This window comes from Molossus molossus, unplaced genomic scaffold, assembly GCF_014108415.1.
Source record: "Molossus molossus isolate mMolMol1 unplaced genomic scaffold, mMolMol1.p scaffold_m16_p_19, whole genome shotgun sequence".
NCBI classification, from domain to species: Eukaryota; Metazoa; Chordata; class Mammalia; order Chiroptera; family Molossidae; genus Molossus; species Molossus molossus.
Genome location: NW_023425354.1, coordinates 15,799,184 through 15,822,073, shown reverse-complemented (window position 1 = coordinate 15,822,073; position 22,890 = coordinate 15,799,184). Strand labels below are relative to the sequence as shown.

The 22,890-nt window shown below is 36.2% G+C and overlaps 1 protein-coding gene across 4 annotated transcripts in view; it reads right to left on the bottom strand.

Moving 5' to 3' along the window:
- VMP1 (vacuole membrane protein 1) overlaps window positions 1-22,890 on the bottom strand; it is a 126,499-nt gene that overhangs the window by 23,170 nt on the left and 80,439 nt on the right. For all 4 annotated transcript variants that reach the window (XM_036268642.1, XM_036268641.1, XM_036268638.1 and 1 more), the window contains exons 8-10: window positions 13,531-13,611; window positions 10,451-10,567; window positions 3,556-3,617 (exon numbers count right to left, since the gene is read on the bottom strand). In XM_036268642.1, the coding sequence (XP_036124535.1) occupies window positions 3,556-3,617; window positions 10,451-10,567; window positions 13,531-13,611 (260 nt within the window). The remainder of the gene's footprint in view (window positions 1-3,555; window positions 3,618-10,450; window positions 10,568-13,530; window positions 13,612-22,890) is intronic.

The following is a 22,890-nucleotide window of genomic DNA, read 5'->3' as shown; positions in this document are numbered from 1 at the left end:
ATTATCAGTCTATTTATTAACTATCATTTGAATACTTATCACATATACTATTTAATATACTGTCTAGAAAAGAAGTTGATGTGGTAATCCCTGTAGGCACTACTGGGGAAAAGATGAAGATATCAGAACATTCCAACATCTGTTTCCTGAAAACAATTTTAAAAACATGACACCACCCATCTAATTCAATAAAAATTGAAATTCAGTAGGTCATAAATACGTTAGAATAACTTTATGTAAAACCATCTTCAAGGAGAAAGGATCACTGAATTTTTTTGAAGGGCTGTGCTAGAGGAGATGGTAAAGGGAAGAAACTTCTGATTATAAAGATTAGAGGAAAGTCTAACTTTAAAAATCTTGGTTTAGCCCCGGCTGGTTTGGCTCAGCAGTTAGAGCATAGGCCCATGGACTCAAGGGTCAAGGGCTTGATTCCTAGTCAAGGGCCCGTACCTGGGTTACAGGTTAGATCCCTGGCCCCAGTTGGGGTTGTGCGGCAGGCAACCAATCGATGTGTCCCTTTCCCACTGATGTCTGTCTGTCTGTCTCTGTCCCTCCCTCCTTCCCTCCCTCCCTCCTCTTCACTCTATCTAAAAAATCAGTGGAAAAATATCCTTGGGTGAGGATTAACAACAACAACAACAACAACAAAAATTGTTGGTTTAAACTTAAGGATACCTTTATTTCTATTTACTATAAATAAGTAACTTCTTAGAAACTCCAAAGGCCAGAGAAACAGAAAAATCTGGGCTATACACATAATTTGCTAATTTTTATTGGCCAGATCTTTAAATTTAGACACCACATGTTCATTTACTCACCAGATATTTATCTAGCACCTGCTATGTGTCAATCAAGATGCCAGTTACAATGAATATAATAGTGAATAAAAATAGGCACAGTCTCTGGCACTATACAGGTTAGTGGTAGAAGGATAATAATCATATACTCTCAAACATAAATGTAAAAATACAACCGTCAGTGCATGTAGTACATGCTGCTGTGAATACAGGTCCCTAGGAAAGAAGGTATTTGACCATGTCAGAGAAAGTGTTTTGTGAATGTAATAGCTGAAATCTAAAGAACAATATCTAGACCAGGGGTTCTCAATAGGCTGTTGGTGGTAGGAGTTTACTTGTCATTGGACATTTGGCAATGTCTGGGAACATTTTTGATGGTCACAATAGCGAAATACTATGGGTATCTAGTGAGTAGAGAAAAAGGATGCAGCTAAATATCTTAAAATGCACAAGAAAGTTCCTCACAACAGAGAATTATCTGGCTTAAAATGTCAACAGTGTCAAGGTTGAAAAATTCTGAACTAGGTAAAGGAAAAAACACAACTCAAGACCAGTGGTGAGAGACTCAGCAGAGAAAATGGATCATTGAGGCAGAACATGTTGAGGAGTTTTAGCATTACTTAAGAATTAAGGGGAAGCCCTGGCCAGTTTGGCTTGGTGGTTAGAGCATTGTCCCATGGACCAATGAGTCTCAGGTTTGATTACGGTCAAGGGCATGTACCTCAGTTGCGGTTCGTTCCCGGCCCTGGTCAGGGTCGTGCGGGAGGCAGCCGTCGATGTGTCCCTCTCACGTTGATGCTTCTCTCTCCCTTTCTCTCCTTCCCACTCTATCAGAAGATAAATAGAAAAATATCCTTGGGTGAGGATTAAAAAAAAAAAAAAAAAACAATAAAGGGGAAAAAAGTAAAAGGTTTCGAGAAGCTGGGGGTGAGGACAGTGGTGGTGATTTGCTCAGATAAAGATTATTTTAAAGTTACTAACTGCAGTGTGATGAATAGATCAAAAGGGAATGAAACTGGATGTAGATGATGAGACAGGCAGCTAACTAATCTAACTTCTTAGAAACTCCAAAGGCTGGGGAAACAAAGATGGTAATGGTGAGGATGTAACAGTGGCCAAGAAACTTCTTTCTATAAATGTTCAGTTTGGGAAAAGGAGAAAGGAGGAATGGAGGGTATTGTGAGCACAGTCACTCCTACAATGTGGATTTATGTGCCCATTAGCCAGATGCATGTCCTTCAGAAGTCTCTCAAGGTGGAACAAATCTCTAAGAACAGAGGAAATGTCTCTGTATTTACAACTAAGGAACAAGAGTATTCCTTCTTTCTTTGTGAATGTGACATATGGTTACTTTTTTTTAAAATTGATTTTTAGAGAGAAAGAAAGGGACAGGGAGAGATTGAGACATCGATGAGAGAGAACATCGATTGGCTGCCTCCTGCATGCCCCCACACTGGGGATTTGGCCCACAACCTGGGCATGTGCCCTGCCTGGGAAATGAACCAGCGACCTCCTGGTGCAGGGGTCGATGATCAACCACTGAGCCACACTGGCTGGGTGACATATGGTTATTTTATTTGTAAGGATTCAAGCAACAAAAAACTCGAGTAATTAAATTATAACGCATCAGCTGCAATCCACATTTATAATCAGCAGCTTAGAAAGTGATAAAACCAATGACTGGCTTCACTGAGTATATTCTCAAGAATATGTTTTTCCTCAATTATTACATTAAAAACTAAATAAAAAATATTAAAAACTACTTTGAATAAAACATATATAGAAAAGAGAAAATATAATATACAATGCATGGTTTAAAGAATAATAAAACTAATACACATGAACTCACCCTGAAGTAGCAATTTTTTTAAATAGCAGAAATTTTCATAAATGTTTTGTTTCATAAATGGCTTTTAAGATAAAAATTTATGTTAAAACTACATAAAGGACACTTCAGGGCAACACTTGCCCACCACAGATCAGTAATACTATTAAATGAAAGAAAACCTCTGTCCTGTGCACACTGAATAAAAATTCATGTATTTAAAATTTTTCATTTAATATCTGATAGTGTTCACATTCCAGTTGACAGTTAAATTGATTAACCAAACAAAATGAGTCTTTCTTCACTGTTTTATCAAAATCAACTCCACAAATCTGTAACATTATTATTTAAAGGATATGTTAAAACTGGTCTTACATCTTTCTATATACACAAAAATAAAAGCTTTGGATAGAAGTCTTTTAAAATGGCCCGATTTTCCTCTAGGGAAGTAACAAGTTCATAACTGACATATTTTGGTAATAGTATGCCATCTTATCATGTCTTATATAATAAAATATTAATTAATATTTTATGTGAGGTTTATATCTAAATTAAATGCAACTGTATACATGGCTAAAAGACATAGCACTGGACTAAAGTATTATCAAACTGTAATGACACACATGTCTTCAAATAAAGAGAATTTCTTATTTCTCTGGAGGGGCAACAGCCTCTAACTCCAAAGCTTCTTTTAAATCAGGAATTGCATGACTTGATATATATTTGGTTTAAAATTAAACCAGGACAATCTGAGCCTCATCCTTCCCAGCTGCTGTTCAAGAAAGTTTTCTTCAATTTAACTAATAACAGGGCAAAAGAGACTTCCTCAGAAAATGAAGAACTATTACAACAACTCTATCCCAATAAAGTTTTTAATACATTTCCTCCCATTCAAAAAGTGATATTAATATTAGTCCTTAAAGAATTACTCACCCAATGAAAGCCACCATCTGTTCCACTATGTGTTTGCTGAACGTTATTATAACAAAGATTTTCTGTAAAGAAAATACCAGTTTAAATGTTAAAAGTTATTTAATAAAATTAAGATACATATTTCTCTCATTAAAAAAAACAATATAAATTCACAATTCTGACAATAGTCTGAAAGGGTGAGCTGCTGCCCATAATTACAATTTAAAAAATTCTTTATAAAAAACATAAACACCATTTGCTACCTACTTTGTATTTTAAAGATGTTTTTCCTTAAGCACAGTTCTAGTCTTTTTAGGATATGTGACCATATCCGAGGGAAAAATATGAGTCATGAAACCGAAGATGGGGTGGACATTCCACATGTTTTATGTATCTTAGAATGGTGTGCACAGTCAGTCTGATGACAGGGGTCTAGGCTAAATCTAATCCAGAGGATCTTGAAAAGACTGTATATCTTTCATGGAAAGTTTTCATAGAAGGAAGTATCACGGAAATTCTGTTCTCAGATCCTGAAGGCGCTTGGCTGTTCAGGGTTAAGGTACAAACAAAGGCATGAACCGATTATTGAGGATCTTTACCAGACCTGGGTCATTTTCAATTTGGTGATATTGAGGTAGTCTCCATTAATTAAAGATGTTGATAGCTTACCTCACTTACAAGAAAAGATGCTTTTAGGGCTAACGGGTAGTGAATATTCTCAACTTAATTCAATAAATGTCACAAAAAGTACTTATTATGGGTATTATTAATAGTTTCCAGGGAACACAAAAATGAGAATACTTCTTCAATGCCCTAAATATATTCACAAAATTTTCTATACACAGTAGAAAGATGGTAAATACCCTGTATATGTATATGTATGTATAAAGACGAACTATAAATGCCATTAGTGGTAAAAGCAATATGATATAAAAGTTCAGAGAAAGGCCCCGGCCAGTGTGGCTGAGCATCGATCGTCCTGTGCACCATAGGTCACAGGTTTGATCCTGGGTCAGAGCACATGCCTGGGTTGTGAGCTGGATCCCCAGCAGGGGACATTTAGGAGGCAACAGTTCGATGTTTCTCTCAAATCAGTAAAAACTTGTGTGTGTGTGTGTGTGTGTGTGCATATATATATATATATATATATGTATTTTATCCTCACCTGAGGACATTTTTCCATTTTTGTTCAGACAGAGTGGGAGTGGGGGTGGGGGGAAGAAAAAGAAAGAAAGAAACATCGACTTGAAAGGAACACAATGAGTGGCTGCCTCCTGCACGACCCCAACCAGGGCCAGGGATGAATCGCAATTGCGGTATGTGCCCTTGACCAGAATTGAACCTGCGACTCATTATTGGTCCTCAGACCGACATTCTAACTGCTGGGCCAAACCAGGCAGGGTAGTAAAAACATATTTAAAAAAAAAAGTTCAGAGAAAGGAAAAGTCACATAAGTAAAATTAGATTCAAGAAGGTGACATTAAAGTTTAGCTTTAAAGGATTGATAATAACCAATTAAATATGAGAAATTCTAGATTCTCTCAATTAAAAAAACTCTTTAGTGTTTTGTTATTCTTTGTTACATAATAGAGCCTATGTAACAAAAGGGGAGGGTAGGCAAATAAATAACAATAACAATACTTTTTTTTTTTTTGGTTACTTTTCACCTGAGGATATTTTTTCATTGATTTTTAGATAGAGTGGAAGGGAGGGAGGGAGCAAGGGAGGGAGGGAGTGGAGTAGGGGGAGAAACATCAATGTGAGAGAGACACAACAATTGGTTGCCTCCCATATGAGTCTGACCAGGCCTAGGGATCAAACCTGCAACCCAGGTACATGCCCTTGTCCTGGAATCAAACTTGAGACACTTCGGTCCTCAAGCTAAGGCTCAAACCACTGAGCCAAACTGGCCAGGGCCGATATTTTTTAAACATCTATCCATTATAAATCTCAGAAAAGTAGCTGTTTTAGACTAAAGCTTATTATTTTAGGTAGAAGACAATAAGGCAATGACATTTTCTTTTTTCTTTTTCTGTCCTTTTATTTATTTATTAATTTTTAATTTTTATTATTTTTTATCCTCACCCAAGGACATTTTTCCATTTTTTGTTCAGGTAGAGTGGGAGGGAGAGAGAGGAACAGAGAGAGAGAGAAACATTGACGTGAAAGGGACACATCGAGTGGCTGCCACCCACATGACCAACCAGGGCCGGGGACAAACTGCAACCGAGGCATGCGCCCTTAGCGGGAACCGAACCCGGGTCTCTTGGGACCATAGACCGATGCTCCAACCGCTAAGCCAAACTGGCCAGGGCTTTCTGTACTTTTAAATATGTTTTTAATTGATTTTTTTTATAGAGATAAGAAGTGAGAGAGAGATAGAAACATCGATTGGCTGCCTCCTGCATGCTCCCCACTGGGGATCGAGCCCACAATCTGGGCATGTGCCCTGACTGGGAATTGAACTGGGACCTCTCAGTCCATGGGACGATACTCAATCCACTTAGCCACACTGGCTGGGCCAGGGTGCATTGTTTTTTAAATCCTCACCAGAGGACATTTTTTCCTTTTTTGTTCAGATAAAGTGGGAGGGAGTGAGAGGAAGAGAGAGAGAGAAACATCGATGTGAAAGGAACACATCGAGTGGTCGCCACCCACACGACCCAACCAGGGCCGGGGACAAACTGCAACCAAGGTACGTGCTCTTAGCAGGAACCAAACCCGGGTCTCTCTGGACCGCAGGCCACGCTCTAACCACTGAGAGAAACTGGCAAGGGTGCAATGACATTTTCTTAATCAACGTCCTAGTATTAATAGATATCAGCAGTTGCAGTGTAAGGATATGTGTAAGAAAATGAGACTAAAACAAAGTTCATGGTCCTTTTTGGTGCTTGTTTATACATCTATTAATTTGAAAAAGTACCTATCTCATTAAAAAAGAAGCACATATAGATTGTAAACATTTATAAGAAGGATGATGACTTTATAAACAATGTTACACAAATGATGTATGAAGATTAGGAAGCTATTAAGACTATTATAGATCAGTTAGGGAGAAAAGCATTAATACATGGGGGGCCTTCTAGTATCCATACTAAAAGCCAGTTATTTGGAGCTATAAATCTTTTCCTAGGAGACAGAGCCAATGGCTTTGTCTTAGTGATCTCACCGACATGAGCTTTCCCTACTGCCATTTCCTAACATTCAGAATAAGCCAATGCCCAGATAATTGCACAATTTCATTGCTTAAAAACAAACCAAGACTGTTTTTATATGTAACAACTTGAAAATCCACTGTTCTCAGTAAGACATAAATGTGTCAGACATTTAAGGACATAAATCTCAGCATCATTCAGGCTGGAGGTCTGAGTGGGGGGATCCTACCAAAGAAATAAAAGGCATAGACCACTAATTGGATCACTCCACCATGTGCAAAAAGGAAACAAGGGGAAGGGGAGAGTAGGAGGAAAACAGACATAGGCATAGGAACTACTGGAGGCAGAATGAACAAAGAAGAACCTATCTGTAAAAGTCCTTATTGTAAGAAGAACCACATTCAGATTCATGCATTAAATATTTACAGAGTACCTACTACATCCACATGCTATTCTAGGCAGTAGAATACCTCAGTGAGGTGGTGGGTGGGAAACAATACACATAATAAGTAAATTGTATAGTTTATAAAGTATTATATGTGAGCATGTTGACTTCTCACCTTCTTCACTATTTATGTTTCTAAGGGTCCTTCTATAAGGCAGAGGACTTCAACTTATCCAGTGGAAGGGGAAATCCTGATTTAACCTTAGGTGGGCTGATTTGAAATTTTTAGGGGAGGTTTAACAGGTAGCAAAATATCAATAAAAATAACCATATTTCTCAAGGAAAGCTGTCTAGTTTAAGCTGAGGAAAGAAAAGAACAAGAGGAGGAGACAGTTTTACTATTAGATTACAGAAAAATCTGTGTGGTGTCTCCCGTTATTTCAGGAATAGTTATAATGTTTATAATACTCATTAATATTGCTTACCAAGGAATGAGAAATATTTGTTGCCCTGAGTTACATCTGGATGTACATCAAGTGACATGCCTTTAGAAAGTACGTCTCTCTGATACAATGGAACATAGCAAACATACCCCATGTTCTCAGTTTAGTGAAGGAACTCAGATTCTTTCCTTTCAGAAACATAGGTGGATTTTAGCTTTCTTTTTGTTCTTCCACCCAGAAGCAGGGAATGAGCTTTAAATCTAGAGTTTGGTTTAAATTTCTGGGCCTTAGGCATGCATTTTATCTTCTCTAATACTTAGTTCTTCCACCTGTGAAATATGGATAATAAGCACCTCACAGGATTGTTCTGAGATAACCAACGCCAACTGCTGGGTATAAGTTCTGATAAATAGCAGGCATCCGACAATTCATTTTCCTTAATTTATAGTTAAGAAGAAAATGCAAAAGACTGAAAAAAACACGGAACTTGAAGCCAAAAGACTAGGGTTCAAACTCCAGCTGTTACTCTCTTAGGCACCTATTACTTATTAACCTCTGTAAGTTTGATAATTGCACAATGGGAGTAATAATTTCTCTATCCCAGTATTATAATGATTCAATCAGATGACATACACTAAGTGCTTTAAAGTGTGAAGTACAATATATTTACAAAAAGCATTATCATAACTTGAAAAAAAATCTACTGAGAATGTTTTAAAAATATACTACTTTTGACTATTCTGCAATGATATTCCCTACCACTATAGGGTACTTTTAGCATCACAAATTTAAAGCAGGATGCATAAGTTTATGGATTCCTAGAGAAGTTGCTGTTATAAAGGGAATTAAACAAACCTGTTACTTTCAAAGGACTCCCAAAGCTAAATGATAGCTTCTTTCTTTCCCCAGAGAGAACCGAAAAGATTACAGAAAACATTTCTTCATGTACACTGCAAAATAATTTATTATTCACCACAATATTTTATTATTTGAAAAATCCTGTTATGGTTTTTTTGTGTTTTTTTTAAAATCCTCACTCAAGGACATTTCTTGCATTTATTTTCAGATGGAGCGGGAGGGAGAGAGGGGTGAAGAGAGAGAGAGAGAAACATCAACACAAGAGACACTTACTGAGTGGTCACCACCCACACGGCCCCAACCGGGGCCAGGGGACAAACCGCAACCAAGGTACGTGTCCCCAGTGGGAACCAAACCTGAGACTCTCTGGTCTGCAGGCTGACACTCCAACTGCTGAGCCAAACAGGCCAGGGCCTGTTATGGTATTTTAATGTATATATATATTTTTTCCTCTAATTTTTTTTTGTATTGATTTTAGAGAGAGAGGAAGGGCGAGGGAGAGAAAGATGGAAACATTGATGAGAGAGAACACTGACTGACTGCCTCCTGCATGCCCCACACTGGGGGTTTGACCCACAACCTGGGCATGTGCCCTGATCAGGAATTGAACTGGCGACCTCCTGGTGTATGGGTGAACGCTGTTATGGTATTTTAAATCCTTACTAAAGAAATTAGCATTCCAATATTAAAGAACCTATATTAATTGTACAATATATGTAATATAAATGGAATAAATATATTCCTTGAAGAAGGAAAAACATATCTTTGAAATTCTGAGTGATTATAATGGCAGGAGAGAGTAGAGGGCAGGTTCCATAAACTCATTTAAAATGCCAAAATCTGCCCTGGCCAGTTTGGCTCAGCGGTTGGAGCATTGGCCTGCAGTCCAGAGAGACCTGGGTTTGGTTTGGTTCCCGCTAAAGGCAAATACCTCGGTTGCAGTTTGTCCCCGGCCCTGGTTGGGTCATGCGGGTGGCAGCCATTTGATGTGTCCCTTTCACGTCAATGTTTTTCTCTGTCTCTCTCTCTTCGTTTCTCTCCCTCCCACTCTATCTGAACAAAAAATGAAAAAAACATCCTCGGGTGAGGATTAAAAAAAAAAAAAGCCAAAATTGAATATTAGAGACTGGGCAGGAAGAGAACAGCTGACATGTTTCTGTTTCATTCTCCTGTTCTAAGAACCAGAGGTAGAGAGATGTTGAAAAGACACTTGGGGGCTAGACGTGTTTTTAATTATTAAGGAATCACACGCAGCACAGACATTACTCATTGTTCTTTCCTTTCTTTTGGTGAATGACTCTTTGTTGCAAACTTCATTGATTAAGAAATTCTTTCCAGGTTAATTTTATTTTATTCTGGTGAGATTTGCCCTTAGAAGGAAACAATTCATATCACAGCCCTAGAAGCACATATCCATTTCCCCGCATTTAAGTTTCTTTAGTGTCTTTTCTCTCCTTTATTCATGTAATGAATACTAAAAATTCTGTTAAGAGTGGCTTTGAAGACTAGCGGACTTTCACTTCTCTAACCACAACCCACAGCTTCTTGCCTCTTCGGAGACCCCTTTCTTCCCCATTCTCTCCAACACCAACATCTGTCAGGTTTTCTGTAAAGAATACTGGTATCTTGAGAGGAAGTGTTATATACAGTGTGTGAAAGAAAAGTAGAATTAGTGAAAGGCAATATTCTCTCAGCTCATGGTCAGTAAAGATACTGTTTTTTGGACTATGCATATAAAAATTATATGCATTTTCCTACATGGGAACACTGTTTGCTTGGTAAAAGTCCTGGATAACAGTTTCACAAGGCAAAAAGTGAGATAAATAAAGAAAGAGATAAGTAACAAAGGCAGAAAGAAAGAAATCCAGGAGAAAAATAATAAAGGGGCATGGTTTTCCAACAGTGACAACTCACTAACCTCTAAATGACATGGTTAAACACCTCAGCAAGCTACCAACCAAAAGAAGCAGAACTAAAATCTTAACAATTCACCTTGGAATGAGCAAGGGAAATATGATTCAGTGCCTTTTAATGGGCCCATCATCATTAGGTAAGGGATAAGAGGATACAATTACCTGAATATGCATTTTAATTATTGCTTTTCCAATCAAGGTTGCACCAAAGAAAGTCCAAAAAGGTACAAGAAAGTGTCCACATGTTATTCCAGCCAGATCAAACAGAGGATTTGGAATCTGTAAAATAAATAATTAAATAAATAAATAAAAAGGAACTTCTACATACAATCCAAAGAACAGGTTCATTTCAGCACCTATAAGTAAATCCTTACTCACACTGCAAAGAAGGTATGGTTCCTTGATCAGTATGAGACTGTTTAGAAGGTTAGGTAAGTATTCTAATGTGTCCATAAACTGGGTCTTATATTTGTCTCAGGCTGCTCAGTCTGTTCAATGCAAACCAGCTGTCCCTTGCTTGTATTACTTATAAATGTCCAATAAATATACTTTTTTCTACCACATTAGAATTGGACAAAGCCAATGGATCCACAGGAATTTAATACCATTCAGTAGATACTTGGCTATTTGGTAGCTGTTTTCTAAGGTGAGGTATAAATGAGAAAAAGTCTTAAGAATATTTCAGTAGTTACTAGAGTTAGAAAATCTTTAGCCTGAAATAAGAATATTATCTAGAAAGTGCTCATATCTATATATAGCACACACTGTTGTAAATTCACAAATACATTTATGGGTAGGTAGATGTGCTTTAGAGCCCAAGGCCATGTGGTTGTGTGATACATTTTAGAAAAAAAAATCAAGTGTGGAAATACAAGAGCACTGATTCAGATGTTTTGAATACTCAGTCCCAGACAAAGAAGTGATTCACAACAAATACCTTTTCCAAACATTCCCACATTTCAAGAATGCTAAAAGGCAATTTCATGTAAAAATGCAGAGACCACCAGCTGCTTCATCCTTTTTTCTCACATAGAAGTACTCTGTCCTTGTGGCTGTTGGCCGAACCATTTATTTATAAGTCAATTAATTTACGTAATTTCATTTCTAAACTTCCAAAGAAAAGCCCAGGTATTTAAAAGATATTTGTCATATATGTCCTTTTAAAAACAGTTCCATGACTAAATTAGAATTCAAGTATTCTTTTGTAACACTTGGAGTCAATAACTCAGTTTTGTTTTTCCCATCCGAATTCAAAGCTTTTATGCAATTTCATCTGACTTATGACCATGCAATAACAATCATTTCACAGGCTTACAACTGTCATTTCTTAAATTTTTTCATGTGACCCTCACACCTCTGAATTACAATTTTAATTGTTTTCCTTTTTTATCAGGCTCTATCTCACTCAAGAGTGTAAACACCCCAATAATCACACTTATGAGCTATAAAAGGATCCACATATATAATCTTAAATCCTCACATCAGCCTTTGCAATGAATGTCTTATTGCCCCATTTTGACAATTAAAACCCTAGGGTTCAAAGAGTGTAATGACTGAGGTTACAAAGCTGGTAAGAGTCATAGCTAGGAGTCTAAGTAAGCCTGCCTTCAAAGCCAGTTCTTTCCTCTATATCATACTACAACATACCTATAAATTGCTCAAATAGTTAAGATCAATATTGTAATGAGCTTTAAAAAGAAAAGTTAGATTATGAAAATTTCTAGTATTGCCAAAGTCAAAATATAGTAATTTAGGCACATGCATGTTTTAGAATAGCTCTAGAATGTTGATATCAGATTAGAAATTTTGGCATCAAATTATATCCTTTTTGGCCATTTGCTTTTTTCCTAAGGGGTGGAAGAGGGATACTCAAAGATGTACTAATGTTCCAGTACATAATGGATAAAAGAGCTGGTATCAGTAGTTTTGTGAATTTTATTTATAATGGCAGCTTTTATCGTATCAACCAGGTGTACCTAGTTATTCTGGCCAAATCCACCACTGTGATACGAACAACTGCATCCAGGAGACCAAGGAAAACGTGGATCAAAATGCTCCATTTTACATTAATTGTGTGTATATTAGAAAAGGACCAGAATAAACACTATCTAAGAAGGTCGGTTTTACAAAAATGCATTTTGAGAATTAACTCAGTTAAAAAAATTTTTAAAAATTACAGTTTATATTCAGTATTATTTTGTATTAGTTTCAGGTACAGCATAGTGGGGACATTAAGTTTGTTGCTGTTGTTGTTGTTAAATCCTCACCCAAAGCCCTGGCCAGTTTGGCTCAGCGGTTAGAGCGTCAGCCCGTGGACCAGTGAGTCCTGGGTTCGGTTCCCGCTAGGGGAATGTACCTAGGTTGCGGTTTGTCCCCAGCACTGGTTGGGGTCATATGGGTGGCAACCAGTCGATGTCCTCCCCCCCCCTGCCCCCACCTGCTCTATCTGAGGATAAATGCAAAACTATCCTCAGGTGAGGACAAAAAAAAAATCCTCACCCAAGGATATTTTCCCATTTATCTTCAGATAGAGTGGGAGGGAGAGAGAGAGAGAGAGAAACACTGATGTGAGAAAACTACATAGACTGGTTGCCTCCCACATGATCTCAACCAGAGCCAGGGACGAACCACAACCGAGGTACATGCCCTTGACCAGAATTGGACCACAGACTCTCTGGTCCTCCAGCCGATGCTCTAAACGCTGAGCCAAATCAGCCAGGGCTGACGCTGTAAGTATTTTACATAAAGGGCTTCTTAGTTCATTATAGTCAAAGACGCCCTTTCTTTGCCACAGATGTTCCAATGATCTAACTAGGTGTTAACGTCACTTAAGACAGGTTTTATACAAATTCTTATAACTAATGCTTGAAACTTTGGAAAAAGATGACTTATCTATAACTCTTAAAAGAATGAAGTCATTGTTATTTGGTTTAAATGCACTTCATTATAAATTCTTTATGGGAAGGATGGATTTTGTCTCTTTTGTTCTTACTGAATCAAGCCATTTAGGTCTGAAGTCATCATAGCACGATGAAATGCTTATAAGTCAATAAACAAAGTATGAACACATCCAACAGAAAACAGCTCATTTGATGAGTAAGATGAATGATTAATAAATGTACAGACCCATTAAAAGTGATAGCATTAATGCTCATTCAGGCATGTATCTTTAAAAACAAACTGGATCAAAATATAAATCTACTATTTATTAGAATTCCTCACTTTTAATACAATTCACTTACTGAAGCACAGGCCAAAATTCCAAAAAATCCAACCTTCTGTACTAGGTTTTGAACTGCCAACTTAGCCCGGGAGGCAAAGTCCTGTATAAAAGAAGGACATCAAAACATTAATGAAAAGTACAAGGAAGAAAGAAGGAAAGATGACTGTTTATAGAGTTTATGTCTCATGATCTTAAAGCATTGATTCATTTAATGAGCAAGATGAATTATTTTTGAAAATTACAGGTTATACTGGAAAACATGCAAATAAAATCTTGATAGAACATTAATTACATCCTTAATGATAAACTTGTACCAGATTTCAAGAATAAGCCAAAACATTGTGACTTTAGTTTCTGGATCCTCCCTGGATTATCTAGATATGAACAAAACACTATAAACTAACCATGAACCAACTCATCCTTTTGGAAATACTGGCCTATCACATGTATCTGTTTCTCTTTCTTTCTACATCTCACCAGACTCACTCCCTGATTAATATCAGGGTAAGAAATCATGGGATTTTTCAAGACAGCAAGTAAAGACACCTGTGCTGATCACTAGCCAGAAGATGGAAAAAAAAAACGTTATGTGGGAATAACTAAGCATTCATTACACCCAAAAGCAAAATAACATCCTACATTTGCAAGTCTGCGCTAGTTTTCATAAACATTTTTCTTGAGCCTTTCAACAATCCTAGGGTGTAGATAGAGCAGATTCTTCAGACTCTGAAATAAGTGCTCTTTTTATTTCTTTTCTTTTTTTCTTTATCCTCACCCAAGGACATTTTCCCATTTTTTTGTTCAGATAGAGTGGGAGAGAGAGAAAGGAAGAGAGAGAGGGAGAGAAACATCGACGTGAAAGGGACAGATTGAGTGGCTGCCACCCGCATGACCCAACCAGGGCAGGGGACAAACTGCAACCGAGGTCATGCCCTCAGCGGGAACCGAACCCGGGTCCCTCTGGACCGCAGGCCAACGCTCTAACCGCTGAGCCAAACTGGCCAGGGCTCTTTTTATTTCTTTATTGCCACTTCTAATGCTGAAACACACATGTGGCAGGCTAGTTTATTCCTACAATTTTCTTCTTCCACCATGTGGATGCTACAATTATATGTATATATTTTTCTTAAAAATATCAATCTGAAATTTGACTATAATTCTCTTGTCATTTTAAAATGGCATATACTCCAATGGAAATAACTGATATGATAAAAAATATTAGTTAATGTGTAAATGTGTTTTTAAAAAGTGTTCACATTACAGAATTTCTTCTTCTCTCTTTAGTTCAATATTCTAATAGGCAACAATCTTATAGAAAGGTCAGAATATAAGAAATAGAAGGTCCCTTCACCGAACAGGAACAGGATTTAAAGCACTTCTCTAATCCACAATGGAAGCTGTGTATTTCTACTAAAACAAACAAACAAAAAAACCCTTTAACAAATAATATGTAGAATAACCCTATCAAATTACTACAATATTAAATATTAAAAATTAAAAAAAAATACCTTCCTCCTACTTAAATCAATAAGTATATGTATTTTAAAAGATATTAAGTCAATATAACCACTTTCAAGTTCAAGTATATAGGCTCTCAAAGTGAATCATTAACTACTTTCTACAATGCAATTTTGTAATTTTACAAATTATTTCCAAAGAGAGAATTTTTCTTTTGGGAATAAGCCTTATTTTTTCAGTAGGTCATTATATCAGATTTAAGATTTTTAAACAACTGAACTAGTGCAGTAAAGGGTGCTTTCCATTTCATTCAGATTTCTGACTGAAGATTTAGTTTCTTTCTTAAATCAACAACTACTGCATTAAGAATGAAATATTGATTTAAAAACTGTTCAAGAATATATAATAAAATCAGTTTTCTAAAATGACATATTTTAGAACAAATTACTTCTATTTATTTTGAATAATTACACTGGCCAAATTACTAATTTTGTCATTTATTAGAAGCACAAAATAAAAACTGGTAAGCCATAATGAAATGTTTTGATATTTTAAAATATCAAACAATACTATTAAATTATGAATTAGTTATGAAAATTTCATTAATATAGCCTATGAATTAAAAATATAAATAGAGGAAAAATGCCTTCTTTTATAGCCCTTAATATCTTTATAGCAAATACACTCTAATATGGAGCAAGTTGGTACTCAATTGCTAAGAAAAAGTAAAAACAGAAAAAAAAAACTATACAAATTTTATTTTAAAGACAATGTACTTTTTATGAATGTATTTTCTAAGTCAGACGTGGGAACATTTTTCTATCACAGAATTTATATACTCTTCAATATATAAAATTATAGAAAATTAAATTTTTGCATAAAATTGTATAAACAAGATGAGTAGTATTTAGAATGTTTGGTGTCCTGTTTCCTTTTCTGTAATTTTCAATTATAGCTGACATAATATTATAGGTGTCCCTTTTCTTTTTATCTTAATTTCAAGACTTTAGAATCTTATATTTATTTAAACCAGGTGACTATGTAGTGCCATCATGTTAAATTGATGGTATTTTTCTACTAGAGATACACACATAAACACATTTAAATAGAAAAAATAGGTATAATTATACCAAATGGTTTATATAAAAATGATTAAACATTATGCAGATCACCTAATATACAAAATAATAAAAAATTTAAGCCTACAGAAATTCAAGGAATCATGTTTTTAAAAACATCCTGAAAGTAAGGAGACATTTTATCCCTTTGAGGCAGAATCTCTTTACTCAACAGAAATTAGACAAGAACAAAGGAAAATAGACTCCTTGTTCTTTCAGATGCCTGGGTGCCCATCATCAATTATTCTTAAGAGGGCTTCAAGAATTTTTATTTGAGGGAAAAGAATTACTCTATCCAAATAAGTGAAGTAGAAACCCTTTTCTTTTTTAAAATTAATTTTTAGCTGGCACATCTTACAAGGAAAACAAGTTAAATGCCTTTTTAATGGGAAATTTTTACTTTTTGAAGTCTGAAAGTCATATACTGAAAATGGATTTCATAAATCTCACTATGTGCTTCACACACACGTACACAATGACCATGCTACTTTCGGTTCCTATAATTTATTTTCCAGGACTTTCACAATATCTTAAAATTAAAATTACATTTCTACTTTAAACTACCCACAAACATTTATTTCAATTAAACTAATATGAAGTCTGCACAGTTGTTTTCATTACGAGAAATCAATAGAAGAATATATAGCTCAAGGAAGTACTTTCTTGATGTTTTTCCTTGCCAGTGTAATTCAAACAAACTCAGGGAATCATTGTATTAGTATTTTCACCAAATCTAAAATATCTTACAATAGTAAAAGAACTCATGTTTAGATTTCATAAACACAACCATATTTTGTTTTTATTTTAAACTTATTTCACTTTAAAGCCATATATTCAAAACTTACTGATATAGCTTTAGAGGCTTACTAGTATAATTTTATTGAAAACATCATTCCTTTATTATCTAAAATATTCTACATTTAGTTGTACTTTCCTTGTTTGTTGCTCTGTAGTTTTAAAACTTCTTAATTTTTTAAAAAATAACTTGGTATTTTTTCATTATTTGTATAATTTGATGGTTCTTTCTTAACATGTTGATTTTACAGTAATATTGTCTAGGCATTAAAAGAATTATATTTCTAGCTGCTTTAAAATAGAATTGTACTTTGGATATATTATTTGATAATAAACTCAAATAAACACACACACCCCTCCAAAACCAGCAAAAAACTGCTTTTACTAAAATGTAAAAGAATCATTTCAAACAAAATCTGCTATTCTTTTTAGGCCATCAAATAAGATAAATTAGCCAAGGAAAAGTTTGCACTGATAATAAATAACAATGTTTTAAATAAAGAGTTTAACAAAATTAGTATGTTAGGTATTCAAAATTCAAATAAAATATAAAAGGAAATTAATATTTCGTTTGAATGGTCTTGGTGTATTTGTGGGAACAAAGTAGTAAGCTTAATTTGATTACTTCCTCAATTGTTATTCTTTACTTAGAAAAAATCCGTACAACTAAAACCAAATTCCTTTAAGTAGTTTCATTTCTCTGGATTCACATTTCACAACATATACCCATTTCACAATTTAAGTGCCTGAGATAAAAGTTTTATTCTCTAGCTCTACCTAAATAAATAGCATGCATTTACAATTAGTTATCACATATCACTTTTCACTTTTTAAAAATAAACAAAATGCAAGTAAATAAAATTATCTTTCCTACTCCCACTGATAGTGATTGTGTATGTGACCATTCATGCTTCTGAAAGGCAGAGTGAGAGACACTAGCAATATTTACCATTGACTTCAAGAAGACAGATGAAGAAAAGTTAAGTCTTACTGCTGAGATTTCAAGAAATAATAACCATGCAAAACCTTCAAGTATGAATATTCTGCACTACTTTTGCTTCACATTTCTTTTTCCTAAGAAATATATTTATGATTAAGGGAGAAGAGAAACTGTATTGCTAATCATAGTAGCTTGCAAAATGTTAATCTTTGAATCTAAAGATGTCAAATTGGATGTAAATATACAAAATAACATTTATCTTCAAATGGCAACAGTAATCTATTTTATTTCCATAAGTGACCACATAAAATTTCAAGATCTCTTTAAAAGTAACAGAAAAATCCCTATACATGTTAAATGAATGTAGTATTACTGGAGATAAATATGTATTTGGTTAATAAGCTTATGTTAGTCTGAGTTGACCTATTACCATCAATGTACTGGTAATTGTTCAGTAATTTTGTGAATTATCTTCCTTCTTAACCCATCATATGTTAAAACTGCTGAAATGCTCTTCTTGGGGTTGGTATTAAAAGTGGTTCCACAGCCAATATTAAAAACCACAGACCAACTGCTGCAATAATAATTCCTTGTGTAAAAGGGGAATTTATATTAAAATACATTGTATTTGTGAAGTTCTTTTGCTATCTAAAACAACTTGTTAGTGTGTCCTTGTCAATTATGTTGTGGCAAGCAAGTTAAAATCTATTAACCAGAAATGGAGCTAAATAGTAACAATGACTTAATGTTAAAAGCTGATTCAGCATCACTGACAATCACTGTGAAACATTAACTTGTTATTAAGATCCCAATAACCATGCAATTATTTTCTACAATGAAATCATATTCCATACAGTAAACAATACAAGTAAAGGGTACAATAATTCTTAACTTCATGGAAAATACAATGAAATATAACTCATCATCTTTAAATCTTTCTCCTCTTAAAAACTGATTAAAATGTATCTTAATTGCAATTTTCTACCTATTATTGGGGCTCATTATGAGTTATTTTCATATAAAAATACAGAGCATTAATTCACTCAGTTCAAAGTGAACAAAATACTTTTGAAGTATATTTTCAAAAGAGTTACACATCATCTATTCTGTTTTAATTACAATGAACTCAAACACACTTATGAGATGAAAATTTTTAGGAAATACACTTTAGGATAAACAGAAAAAATACGGATATTAACTTGATAAGATAAAGTGATTATGAGAGTAGGAAGTAGTTAATAAATTTTAAATTTAGTACTGACAGGATGCTGGATTACAAAATGCACACACATTTACTAAGAAATAGTAATCATGACAGGATTGTGTAACTTTTTCTGAAAATGAAATGTTTTAATATCCAACTTATGGGTTTTACATTATTAAATCAGAGATGATCACTGGAATTTTTTTTAAGTTAAAAATTAGGGCAAAATTCTATAATAGTGTAAATAGAATACATCACATAAATACATTTCCAAAAAGCAATCTACTGAAAATAACAGAGATTTAGAAGTTTTTTAAAATATTTTTTTTATTAATTTTTTTCTTTATTGATTTTAGAGAAAGAGGAAGGGAGAGGGAGAGAGAGACAGAAACATCAATGAGAGAGAACATCGACTGGCTGCCTCCTGCATGTCCCCCCACTGGGGATTTGGCCCACAACCTGGGCATGTGCCCCTACTGGGAATGGAACCTGTAACTTCTTGATGGGTGCATTGAAGCTCAACCACTGAGCCACACCAGCCAGGCAAGATTTAGATGTTTTGCCCTGGCCGGTTTGGCTCAGCGGCTGGAGCGTTGGCCTGCGGTCCAGAGAGACCCGGGTTTGGTTCCCACTAAGGGCATGTACCTCGGTTGTAGTTTGTCCCCGGCCCTGGTTGGTCGTGCGGGTGGCAGCCACTCGATGTGTCCCTTTCACATCGATGTTTCTCTCTCTCTCTCTTCCTCTCTCTCCCTCCCACTCTACCTGAACAAAAAATGGAAAAATGTCCTCGGGTGAGGATAAAAAAAAAAAAAAAAAAAGATTTAGATGTTTTAAGAAGAGATTACAGAGTTCTGAATCAGGATGGTGACATCTGAGGATTATGAACTCACTTTCTCCCACGAACAAACCGAATCTACAGCTGAATATTGAATAATTACCTCTGAAAGAAATCCAGAAACCAGCTGAGTTATTTCTAGTCTGGTGGCCAGTGGGGCTTGTGTTCACAGGTTCAAGGGATGGTAGTGAACAGAGAAATGGTTATTAGCTGGCTACTCCCCTAGGGCTCAGTGCTGAGAGAACAAACAGAAATATTCTAGTCTTGCCCTGAAAAAAGTATACTTGCATACTCTAAAATTTGCTACCTGAAGGTCCAACTTCCAATCTGACTATCTAGATGCTAAGTCAGCTACTTCCATTTGGGACACTGACCAGTCTCAGCACATCAACTATTGGGAGACACTAAGAACAAAGACAATAGACAACAGACAATCACAAAGGATTGAGAGAAAACCAAGAGCTAGGGAAGGGATGATGGATAAGGCTCATCTCCTTAAGAGCAGGAGAGGTCGCTGTTTTATCTAATGCATAGAAACCAACACAGAGAGTGAGTCATGGAAAATGAAGAAACAAAGGAATGTGTTCCAAAGGAAAAAACATGATCAAGCCACAGATAAGGACCTTAATAAAATGAAGATAAGTGATTTACCTTAGAGTTCAAAATAATGGTCATAAGCATGGCCATAGAAGTCAGGAGAGCAAAGCATGAACAAAGTATTTCAACAGATATAGAAAATATAAGTCCCATACAGAAGTCACAGAGGTGAAGACTACAGTGAATGAACTGGAAAACTCAATAAAGGGGTTCAAAAGTAGATAAAATAGAAGAAAGACTCAGCAGTACAAATCTTCCCATCAGAGGAGCAAAAAGAAAAAAGAATGAAAATGAGTGAAGATAGCTTAGAAACTTATGAGACAACATCAAAGGAACATATACTGTATTTACGTTACGGGTATCCCTGAAAAAAAGAGAATAGGGAAGAAAAATTATTTGAAGAAATAATGGCTGATGAAGAAGAGAGACACTCAGATTTGGGAAGCCCAGAATTCCAAAAAAGATTAATCTAAAGAGGCTCAAAACAAGACACATTATACTTAGCCTTGGCTGGTTTGGCTCAGCGGTAGAGCATGGGCTCTCAGACCAATGAGTCTAGGGTTCGATTCTGGTCAAGGGCACGTACCTCAGTTGTGGGAAGCAACCAGTCAATGTGTCTCTCTCATACTGATGTTTCTCTCTGTCTCTCTCCCTCTGACTCTATTGAAATATAAATAGAAAAATATCCTTGGGTGAGGATTTAAAAAAAAAGTAAAAAAAAAACAAAAACAGACACATTATACTTAAATTGAAAATCTTAAAAGCAGAAAGAGAAAAACAACATGTTACAAAGCTACATACCAGGGACCCCCATAAGATGATAAGCAAAAAAAAAAATTTTTTTTAATCCTCACCTGAGGATATTTTTCCATTTATCTTCAGAGAGAGTGGGAGGGGAGGAGGGAGGGAAAAAGAGAGAGAGGGAGAGAAACACTGATGTGAGAGACACACATCAATTGGTTGCCTCCTGCATGACCCGACCAGGGTCAGGGACGAACTACAACAGAGATACGTGCCCTTGACCAGAATCAAACCCACGACTCTTTGGTCCTCGGGCCGGCGCTCTAAACTGCTGAGCCAAACAGGAAGGGCCAATAAGTAAAAATTTTATTTTTTTATCCTCACCCAAGGACATTTTTCCATTCTCTGTTCAGGCAGAGTGGGAGGGAGAGAGAGGAAGAGAGAGAGAGAGAGAGAGAGAGAGAGAGAGAAACATCGACGTGAAAGGGACACATTGAGTGGCTGCCACCCGCACGACCAACCAGGGCCGGGGACAAACTGCAACCGAGGTACACCCTTAGTGGGAACCGAACCCAGGTCTCTCTGGGCCACAGGCTGATGCTCTAACCACTAAGCAAAACCGGCCAGGGCCGATAAGTAAATTTTTTAACAGAAATTTTGAAGGTCAGGAGGGAGTGGCACAAATATATTCAAAGTACTGAAAGAAAATAACTTCTAACCAAAAAATGTTCTATACAGCACAGATGTCCTTAAAAATGTAGATTTAGAATGTATTTGGCCATGGCCAGGTAGCTCATCTGGTTAGAGCACTGTCTTATATGCCAAGGTTGTAGGTTTGGACCCTGGCCAGGGCACACACAAGAATCAACCAATGAATGCATAAATAAATGGAACAACAAATTGATGTCCCTTCCTCCTTCTCTTTCCTTCCACCCCGGTCCTTCCCCCCACCTCTCAAAATCAATAAATAGCCCGGCCAGTGTGGCCTAGTTGGTTGAGCATTACCCCATGCACCAAGAGGTCACTGGTTTGATTTTTGGTCAGGGCTCATGCCTGGGTTGTAGGCTCAATCCCCCACTAAGGGTTATGTAGGAGGCAGCCAATCAATGTTTCTCTCTCACTTTATCTTTCTCTCTCTTTAAAATCAATGAAAATATATTAAAAAAATAAATAAATAAATAAAAATCAATAAATAACCCTGACTGGGTGGCTCAGTTGATTGGAGCATTGAAAAAAATCTGATTAGCCCTGGCCAGTTTGGTTCCACGGTACAGAAAGACCCGGTTTGGTTCCCACTAAGGGTATATACCTCAGTCACAGTTTGTCCCTGGCCCCGATTGGAGTTGTGTGGGTGACAACCACTGGATGTGTCTCTCTCACGTTGATGTTTCTCTATCTCTCTTCCTCCCTTTCTCTCTCCTGCTCTGTCTGAAGATAAACGCAAAAATGTCCTCTGGTGAGGATAAAAAAAAAAAATCTGATTAGAAAAATGAGCAGAGGATCTGAATAGGCAATTTTGCAAAGAAGACATACATGTGGTCAATAGGTACATGAAAAGGTGCTCAGCCCTGGCCAGTTTGGCTCAGTGGTTGGAGCATCTGCCTGCGGACCAGAGAGTCCCGGGTTCGGTTCCTGCTAGGGACACATACCAAAAAAAAAGAAAAGGTTCTCAGCATCACTAATCAACAGGG